The sequence below is a fragment of the Equus quagga genome, chromosome 15, assembly GCF_021613505.1.
Source record: "Equus quagga isolate Etosha38 chromosome 15, UCLA_HA_Equagga_1.0, whole genome shotgun sequence".
Classification (NCBI taxonomy): domain Eukaryota; kingdom Metazoa; phylum Chordata; class Mammalia; order Perissodactyla; family Equidae; genus Equus; species Equus quagga.
This window is the reverse complement of record NC_060281.1, coordinates 32,728,045-32,738,748: the sequence shown is the minus strand read 5'-3', so window position 1 is coordinate 32,738,748 and position 10,704 is coordinate 32,728,045. Positions and strand designations below refer to the sequence as shown.

Genomic DNA, 10,704 nt, shown 5'->3' with positions numbered 1-10,704 from the left:
ATCTATAATAGAAATTGAATCAATAATTAATAACATTCCAAAACAGAAAACAGCAGGCCCAGATAGGTTCCCTGGTGAATTCTACCAAACATTTAGGGAATAATTATACCAAATCTCTACAATCTCTTCCAGAAGATAGATGCAGAGGGAAACCTCCTAACTCAATCTATGAGGCCAACAATACCCTAATACCAAAACCAGACAAAGACATTACAGGAAAAGAAAACTACACATAAATGGCTCTCATGAACATAGATGCAAAAATCCTCAACAAAACATTAGCAAATTGAACTCACAATGTATAAAAAGAGCTATATAGCATAACCAAGTGGGATTTATCCCAAGTATACAAGGCTAGGTCAACATTTGAAAATCAATGAATGAAATCCATCACATCAACAGGCTAAAAAGAAAAACTCACATGATCATATCAATACATGCAGAAAAGGTATTTGACAAAATCCAACACCCATTCATGATAAAAACTCTCAGCAAACTAGGAAAAGAGGTGAACTTACTCATCCTGATAAAGAATATGTACAAAAAACCCACAGCTAACGACATACTTGATGGTGAGAAATGAGATGCTTTCCTGCTAAGATCAGCAACAAGGCAAGGATATCCCTGCTCACCACTTCTTTTCAACATCATACTGGAGGTACTAGATAGCACAATAAGACTGAGAGAAAAAAAGATATACAGGTGAGGAAGGAAGAAATAAAACTTTGTTGGAAGATGACATGCTTGTTTATGTAGAAAATCCAAAGAATCAACACAACAATGACAAAAACTCCTGGAACTAACAGCTAACAAGCAATTAGAGCAAGGTTGCAGGATACAAGGTTAATATACAAAAGTCAATCACTTTCCTATATACCAGCAGTGAACAAATGAAAATGGAAATTAAAAACACAATATCGTTTACATTAGCACCCCAAAAACAAGAAATACTTAGGTATAAATCTAACAATTTATGTACAAGATCTATATGAGGAAAATTACAAAACTCTGATGAAAGAAATCAAGAACTAAATAACTGGAGAGATATTCCATGTTCATGGATAGGAAGACTCAATATTGTCAAGATATCAGTCCTTCCCAACTTGACCTATAGATTTGGTGCAATCCCATTCAGAAACCCAGTAAGTTATTTTGTGGATATTGACAAACTGATTCTAAAGTTTATATGGAGAGGCAAAAGAGCCAGAATAGCCAGCACACCATAGGACAACAAAGTCAGAGGACTGAAACAGCCTGACTTCAAGACTTACTACAAAGCTACAGTAATCAACACAGTGCGGTGTTGGCAAAAGAGTAGACATGTAGGTCAATGGAACAGAATAGAGAACCCAGAAATAGACACACATAAATATACCTAACTGATTTTTGACAAGGAAGCAAAGGCCATACGATGGAGAAACAATAATCTTTTCAACAAATGGTGCTGGAACAACTGGACATCCACATGGGAAAAAAAGGGAAATGAGAAACTTTCTTGAAAGGTTACCATGAAGGTCACTGATGACAGGAACAAAAAGTACCCAGCAGGGTCTCTGACACTTAACAAGCTCTCACATTAATGTAATGGGTGGACTTCAATATTCCTAAGTCCCCATCTCCACAAGAGTTTCACACGAAGGGTACAATGATTCGTGTCAGTGACCCTAGTCCTGCCAATCCCCTAGGTAGGATGCGATATTGAAGGTGCCATTAGCGCACTAGCCTCAGGGAGCTCTGCAGCCCCTTGACTTTGTGGATGATGCTTCCCATAATCCTCTGCTTGTCCCTGGCTGAACACAGGCCCCTCCTGCAGAGCCCAGGCCAGAACTCTAGTTTGATTAAGACTCTATTAGGCATAAATAAAGCCTTTTAACAGAAAGAAAAAAAGACTCTATTAGACACTCAGGAATAAATATACACAGTGACATCAAACCAGGTAATCGGTTTACATATATCTATCTTCATTCCTTCATTTCCATGACTGTGAGATCTACAGCTCATCCAAGAGATTTGAATTTACCCAAATACCAGCCCTTTCTTTAGTTCTCCGAGATGGACGAAGCCAAATCCAGACTTTATTTTAACTTATGGCTTAGGACTACCTATTGTGAATTATTGGAGATTAGTTCATTTTGGAGTTCATAACCTAAAGTAGAAACTCAAATGGTTGAAATGTCTAGTTCTCAGCAAGGATGCTTTATTCTTAATACATCATTTAGATGGTCTTTCGGAACTTTCATTTGTTTTCTTAATAGCTACCAATCTTGCTTTTAATTTATAAATGTGGTTGGTTTACCTTCAATGCTGGTTGCTTGTGGGTTGTTTAACCCTATGCTGGATGGTTTCATTTATCTTTAACAACAGTAGTTTACATAAGTAGTTTAACAACTCTCATGTTCCAATCATTAAGACTTTAAGCTGTGCACACATTGCAATTCAAATATGAATCATGCTTAACCGTATCACTAAAAGACATGAGGGAAAGCTTCCGGCCCCCAAAATCTTACAGGGATTCTTGGTTCTTTTCCACTGAAGAATAGGAACATGTCAGCTAATGAGGCTTCTCCTTCACCTCATCTAGAGGTGCTCCAGCCCCCCAAGTTTGAGAACCACTGACCTCTAGGAAGTCCTGCTCCTTGGTTCATGGACCCCCACGCCATGGCAGAGACCATCTCTCCTCTGAATTCAGTGTGATGTCCCAAAGATAGTGAGCTGGTTAGCAGCTGTCCACTCCCTGGCAATCTTGCCTTCTGAAGCATGTCTTTCTGTCTGAAGACCTACTTTTTTCCCAGATGATCAAAACTGGGAACATCCACTCCCTTCTGAGCCACCTCTGCCCACAGGGGTGTGGTTGTTCCCTCCAGCCACAACAGGACAACATTGCGAAACACACTGCAGGAAGCCCAACATGTATCACAAGGGTCACACACACAGAGTGTGTGAACAGGGCTTCTGTTCTAGTGCAGAACTTGAAGGGAGGGCTCGCTAGTTCCACAAAGCTTGAAACCTGTACCCGTGTCATGCTCTGTCAGGACCCAAGGGTACAAGTGAGACAACGGTGCCCAGACCTGCCAGAGAAAGCAAGGCTTGCAGTACACATCAGGGACAAGAGAAAAAAAGTCATCCTGCGACAGCAAGAAGAAAAAAGAGGAAATCAATACATAGCCACGTCAATGTATGTGAGCTTTCAAGTCAAGCAGATCTGGGCCTGAATCTGCCAGTCTTTTCCACCAACCAGCTGTGGAGCACTGAGCACATCTGGCCCAGAGCAGGCCCCAACAGATACTTGCTCAATGAAACCCTCTGAGCCGGTTTCCTCATCTGCAAACCAGTAACATCATTCTTACCTTGCAGAATTAAGAGGAATAAGTGAGAAAACAGAGAGTGCTAAGAAAAACAGACACAAGACGCATGGTAGGCCAGGCACCAGTGTTCTAAAGCAAGTTTTGCCTAAACTGGCAGGAACACTGTCACACCAGGCACAGGACAAGTTCCTGGACTCTGTCTGGGGCCAGGTTGGGAGGGATGTGAGGGCAGCAGAGCAGAGCGGGGCAGGGGCAGGGCCAGGCACTGAAGTGAGGCCAAGGCCCAGAGGAAGCCAGTCTCTGGTGGCTGTTGCGTGCCTCAGACAGCTCCCTGCCTCACTCACCGTGGGTCTCCCTCTGTCCTGGCTCTCCCAGTGCTGCTGTCCCCTCCTCCTGCCTTCCTGGCCACGGGCACCCCTGGGCTATGAGAGGTGCTGCTATCAGAGTCCCAAGTGAAGCACAAAAAACAGACCAGTGCCACAGGCAGTGGCAAGATGAGGTCACATCCCAGGCTAAGTGGCACCAAGGCTGAGAGTGTAAAGTGTGAGGGGGGATCCCCTCAATCTCATCCTGCACCGAAGGCCTGCAGATACCTCCTCCCCACCCCAGGAGCTTGTTGCCTACTTCCAACTCTCAGTTCCCCAGCACCTTCCCCACCCCGACCCCACTCCAGGCCTCAGGGCTCCCTCTCCCCACACGCTTCCCTCCCTCCACAGTCCATGAAGAGTTCCCATATAAGAGGTCATTGTTTCTTAGAGGGGAGGGACAACAAGTCTTCTCTTTCTCGTAACACCATATCCTTGTCTAAGGCCAGTCATAGCCCCTGGGCCAGTGATCTCTGTCCCCCAGAAGCCTATATCTAAGACAGGAAGCTACCTTGGCTGCACAGCACAGATGACCTTAAATAGGGTCTAAAAATAGGAGAGGCATAATTCCTGACATCCAGTGAGCCTCAGCCCCCTACCCTGCCTGATTCTTGCCCCCCCCCCCCATACCCCCCTCATCCAGAGTCCCCAGCCCGACCCCACAGCTAAACTGGCCCAAGCTGAGGAGTTGCTGGAGCAGCAGCTGGAGCTGTCCCAGGCCCTACTGGAAGGGCAACAAGGGGTCTGGGAAGCCCACGCCCTGGTGCTCAAGACCCAGAAGCGGAAGGAACAGAGGAGGAGACACAGAGAGAGCCTGGGAGGAGACGCCTAAGCTTTCCTCCAGTTCCCACTTCATCCTCCAACAATGGAAATATTACGCACCAGCCCCCTGAGCTCCTCAATCAGAAACATCCCAGCCTCTCCCAGGCCACTAAGAAAAATGGAAGACACCTCCACAAAGGGCCAGAAATTGGAAAGCAGTGGGGAGCCATGGTCTCTGCAGTCTTTTTAGTCACATCCCCCACTTTGACCCCTCCCACTGACCTCTGCCCCACAGCAGGGCACACAGTCCTTACAGGAATACACCCTGTATCATACCCTAAAACAACCTCACTCCAAATCCAATAAAGGGACGGAGCGTTTACAGACATGACAGACGCATGTGTTTTTTAGTTTTGTTAAAAAAAACTGTTCTGACAAATCAGAAAACAGGGTTTTAAGAGTAGTGGTGATATAAAAGAGAGAAACCATGGGGTAGGGGGTGGGAGTTGTCAGGGGTAGGTGGCAGTAGTGTCTCCTTCACCTCCACACCTCGTGTCATCTCCTGAGAAAGGACAGCTGTCACATTCCAGAATGGGTGGGTAAGTCCTCTACCGCGTCTGTTCAACTGAAGAAGAAACAGGGCACAGTTAGGATAAGACATGGAAAAGAAAAAGCCAGGTTGGCAGAGACACACGCACCCATAAATGCGGATGTTTTTGTGGTGTGTGGATTCAGAGAATAGACTTGAGGGAAGGGAAAAAAATAATTTGACAAGAGAAGAAAGAGACCCATATAGAGGTTAACTAAACATCCCAACAGGGCGTCAAGATCAAGGGGGCATGAACTTGCCAAGCATCCATTATGCAGCAGAGGCTTTATGTACATAATAGGATTCATAACAAACACACTAAAGAACAACAGGAATCTAAAGAGTTGGGGAAGCCAGTTTCACGAGATCAATACTCACTGTAGAAGGAGATGTCTATCTCATCAGGCAGCTCACTAATATTGACCTCAAAGCGATCCTGCACATTATTGAGGATCTTGGCATCATTCTCATCTGACACAAATGTGATGGCCAAGCCCTTGGTGCCAAACTGGCCTAGTCTGGCCACCTGGAATGAGATAGAGGGTAGAAATGGAGACTCCAAATAGGGAAGACACCCAAAAGGAGGGATGAAGATGTAAGGTATGAAAAGATACAGAAAATAAGGGGGTGGGAGAGGACACCGGGGTGTCCTTCTGGGTGTGGGGCTCTCCCAATGCAGGTAGGTGTCAGAACCCTCATGCATGTCATAGTTAAAGGCAATGTTCACCCGCTCAATGTCCATGCCTCGGTCAAACAGGTGGGTTGCCAAAGAATTCGTCATTGAAAATCTTTAAACTGCTGATACCGAGAAAACCTTCCTGAGAAAGGAAATTGAAAAATGTTGAGATTCCCTTCTCTCAATGGCCTCTTTTCCTCCCGAAGACGCAAAACATCTTCCCCATCTCTGACTCACCTCTCTTCCTGGGGCATCCCTCGGTGGATGGCAATGGCTGGGAAGTTCTGCTCCACCAGGAGCTGGGCCAGGGCAATGCAACACCGCACAGACTTCACAAAGATCACCACCTGTGTGTGTGTGTGTGTGTGTGTGTGTGTGTGTGTGAGTGAGAAGGGGGAAGTGGGTTCATGGGTGTGTGTGAGATATTATGTGCAAGAGAGGAGTTTTCAGTGATTACACTCTTCTAAAGGAATTCCTCTTAGTCTCTCTTAGTCACTTAGTTCTTCTTCTGCTCTAAACATAACTTAGCTTCTCTCTCAGCTCTGATTTTTCCTGACCAGACATGTTACAGAGAAGGTGCAGAGAACAGTAACCAAAACTACCAGCCATGTTATGAGACATGGATGAGGCCACCTCATGAAGAAGTGGTAAAAAGTTAGAAATAAGTTCTAGAAAAACCGTGACCAGTATTCCTGCACATCAAAACATCAAACAGGGGCCAGCCCAGTGGCGCAGCGGTTAAGTTCGCACATTCCACTTCTTGGCGGCCCGGGGTTCGCCGGTTCGGATTCCAGGAGCGGACATGGCACCGCTTGGCACGCCATGCTGTGGTAGGTGTCCCACATACAAAGTAGAGGAAGATGGGCACAGATGTTAGCTCAGGGCCAGGCTTCCTCAGCAAAAAAGAGGAGAACTGGCAGTAGTTAGCTCAGGGATAATCTTCCTCAAAAAAAAAAAAAAAAAATCAAACATAAGCAACACATCCTAATTCTAGAAAGCAGTTTTTAGTGATAATAAACCACAGAACAGGTACAGTGATGAAACGCTTCTCCTCAGTGAGTAACAAGAAGAAACAAACAAATTTAAGAACCTAACAGTTCCAAGATATTTTGGGACATTTACAAACTTATTTAAACCCTTCAAGGGTTTTATATTTTGAGGTTTATTTATTGAGGTTTTTGTTTATTGAGTACCTGTCTGACCCAGCCATGGAACAGAAAAGAATTTTCCACCTTGCTTATACTCAACCCCAAAAAAGACATTTATATTCTCATTTAGAAGAATTCCATTTACGAAAACTTCTCCAACTTTCTCTCTCAAATCATATATGTGATTTCCTCAATAAAAGCGAACTTAATACAAGTTCCTTCTACAGTTGGAGAAGTGCTCCTTCCCCTACTGTATTTTGAACCACTGACCTGGTTGAACTCGAGGACATCCAGAAGGTCAAAGAGCTTCCGGTTCTTCTCGTTGTCCTTCAGTTTCACATAGTACTGCTGCAGCCCATGCAGCATCAGCTTCATCTCATCTTCCACAAAGATCTTCATTATACATTTGGGCAAATTTGCAGAAGTTTCAGTTCCATCCCACTGTGGGGGGTGGGGGAGGAAGAGGGTGGGAAATGAGAGGAAGGCAGAGTGGGGGTTGAACCTGGGCGGGGGTGGAAGAAGTTAATCTCCAATACACCCTATGGGGGGAGATGGGAAGAAGAGAGAAGATGGAAAACCACACCCCACCCCCCAAAATACCCACATTTTAATGTAGTCTCTTCCACATTAGACCTAACTTCCTTCTTATCGGTTGAGTTTCAGGATTGCCCAGCTGAAAACTGTCACGGGAAGGGAACTTTGCAGGGAGGAAAAGGAGCAGTGAAATCACCCAATGGCAAGATGTAGCAAATATGCCTGAACTCTAAATGCATCAGGCTCTGCTGCTACAGGTGTGAATAAGGACAACACCACCCCTTCCCTCATGCCCCTTATCCTCCCCCACTGTCTCTCCTTCAGTCTATAGGCTGACTCACTAGCTTCCGAAGAGGACAGTGCAGATGTGCTGTCTCTTAAACAAAACCTGAGCCGAGCCTATTATTCCTTTAACAATACAGCAGCTCTGCTCATCTCAAGTCTCCAGCTGCACCTGTGAACCATCCTCCCTGACTGTGAACTGGGAGGGGCTGGTTTGTCTGGGTTTGAGGTCATGAACCGAGAAATCTGACTCCCAGTGATGCGGAATCGACACTTCTCCAAATTTGCCCAAATGTATAATGAAGATCAACCACACTTCCTTATAAGTCCCGTGACGATAAAATATCTATCAAAATTACAATCTGATTTCTGATTATTTATCCTACTGATATATCTTCATGTCTAGAAACTATATATGTAGAAGATTATTCATTGCAGCATTATTTTAATAGCAAAACATGAAATAACTCGTGTTAATAAATGGGGAGCTGGTTAAATCCATCCACACAGTAGAACACCATAAAGCTGTAAAAAAAGTAAAAGGGGAAATTCTTCATGTATTGACAAAGAAGATCTCCAAATTAAATTGTTAACATAAAATAATCAAGTTGCAGAGCTCTGCATACTATGCTATATTTTGTTGAAAAGGGGAGCAGGAATTTATGTACACTTAGGTGTGTGCACACACACATAGGCCCGTACATACGTATGGACACATATGCCTAGGAAGACGTTCAAGGACCTAGTAACAATAGTTCTCTAAGGGAAGAACAGTAGGAAGTTTGAGAATGGGGGACACTTGTGAAAATAATTTTTCACACTTGAAACTATTATCTAATAAAAATGAAATAAAATAATAATATAACAGCAACAGAAAGCACTCGCACTGTAAGACAAGACTGCCCAGCTCTGGTATAACAACATTCAAGGGGAGCATGTTGGGGTTGCTCCCTCTCTCCTATGACAGGTGCTGCTCTGCCCCGGGGTGCAGATGGCACTCAGGGACTGTGCACATGTCACCTGTGGGGAAGATGATTTGCATTCTACTTCCCAATCTTTAAGTGAATACCATTATGTTATTCTAACTTCCCCAATCAAAAATCCACTTATCAACAATTTAAAAGATATTTTCTAGAGCTATTATTTGCCCTCTTCTCAATATTGTCTACTGATTGGTTCTACGTGGAGTTTATCCTTCTTGTTCTTATTTAGACTTTTTCACTTCTAAGGCGATTCAATAACTCTCTGTGCACAGCTTGCTCCAATCCAAACGTGCTCTGACAAGGCAGGGCTGAGTGAGCTGCTAAATGACGACAAGCACTTTGTCAGCCTCTTACCACATTCGTTATGTCCCACCCCCATTTGTGGAGTGTAGGCAGTTTATGCTGTGACATGATCAATATTAGCAAGAGAGAGTTCTTTATTGTGTTCCAGATGCTCCATTCTGCCCCCCATCCGACAGAGGATGGGAATGAGGAGGCACCAAGGGCAGCTGTGCACTGTCACCCAAGAGCTCGGGACTTTGGGTATCTCTGACCTTAACCATGAAGATCAAGTCAGAACTCTGAGGGGAAAAGATATACAAAATGTATGGGACTGGGAGACCATAGATACAGAGGACTCTTAGGATGCATCTGACGATAATGAAGTATGAATTGAAAGCCCATTCAAGAGGATTAGTAAACAGTTTTGCACCAGCATCATCATCAACAACAATGACCAATAATCAAACTCAATAAAAATAAACAAAACAGATCTCTTACACTGAAAAAGGCTCACTTGTTTAGCAAACTTGGAGATATACTCTATAGCTGGTTATCTTGACGGGCCCTGTAGAATATGATCTTAATAAAAATAAAAATATATTTAGGTTCATTCATTCAACATATATTTATTAAACCTACAGTTTGCCAAGAAATACTGTAAGTCCCGAGGAGAAGCAGTGAAAAAAAAGAAATGACAAAAATCCATGCTCTCATGAATTTTTCATCATACTTTTAGAGATTGAGAAATAAGTAACATAACTAAATGATGTGGTATGTCAGGTCAAGGTTTATGTTATAGAGAAAATCAAGGCAGGGAAAGAATGTGGAGGGTAATAGGATCTGGGGGTTGGAAGTTTAAACAGAGCAGGCATCACTGAGGACAAAGTCACAAAAGAAGTGAGGGAGAAGCAACCCAGGTAGGAGGAGTAGCAAGTACAAAGGTCCTGAGGTGACGGTGCTCAGATTAATTTCTAAGTAAAGCAATTAACTGGGAAATCTTTTATTGGAGAGATTGTGGCCAAAATATTCTGTACAGGGCCATGCGCCTCTGACACTTGCAGTCTGGGATCTAAACCTGTGCTTGAACCTTAATCTAGTTGAGGATATTTGATTAAAACTCAGCCCTACTTTCAGGCCCCCTTGTTTGCTCTCTTTCCCCCAAATATAGTGAAAATTTATTCTGAGTAAGAATATAGACGAAGATATGGGGTTTTCACAAGTGATTGGCAGCTCTGCAGTTTTCTTGGTTAGGATTCCTGGTCAGTGGGAGAGATGCTGTCAAGGAAACTGTCCGTTCCTCTAGGCTCTCTCCCCTCTGGATGCTCCCTTTCCTATGTATGTGTTTAGATTATTGGAAAGGGATTTTACTAGGCCATACTTTCTACATCTGCATGAAAAAGTCTTCTTTAAATTGTCAATTGTTTGGTCTCAGTCTTTCTCTGGGTGATGTTTCAGGTAGACATTTAACAACCAATTTTGTATTTTTTCAAGATTACAGTTATAAATAATTTTTGTTTTTGTAAACAATGACATCTCCACACAAATTTACATTATATGTTCTTCTTTAAATACATCCTAAGAATTTGTTTTTCTTTGCCTGTGGGTTAGCACCTTCCCCATTTGTTTCTTTTACTGCCTGAGACGCCGAGAGCTGAGGACACAACTTGAACATAAGGCTTGACTGTGCCCCACACAGACAGGGCATCTAGATCTTTGCTCTAATTCGTTGATTTTTAGTGTGTTTATTTTGAAGTGCTCCCCTAAAATTTTCATTACTA

General features: G+C 43.5%; 1 protein-coding gene across 1 annotated transcript; it reads right to left on the bottom strand.

The window, feature by feature from the left end:
- Positions 1–4,885: 4,885 nt before the first annotated feature.
- Positions 4,886–7,644, bottom strand: LOC124226058 (spliceosome RNA helicase DDX39B-like). The gene is given in 6 exon segments (XM_046638859.1): positions 4,886–5,057; positions 5,400–5,551; positions 5,696–5,789; positions 5,792–5,835; positions 5,935–6,044; positions 7,116–7,644. Coding segments are annotated over 6 exon segments (546 nt in total). The 5' UTR covers positions 7,245–7,644; the 3' UTR covers positions 4,886–5,040.
- Between the last annotated feature and the right edge of the window lie 3,060 nt (positions 7,645–10,704).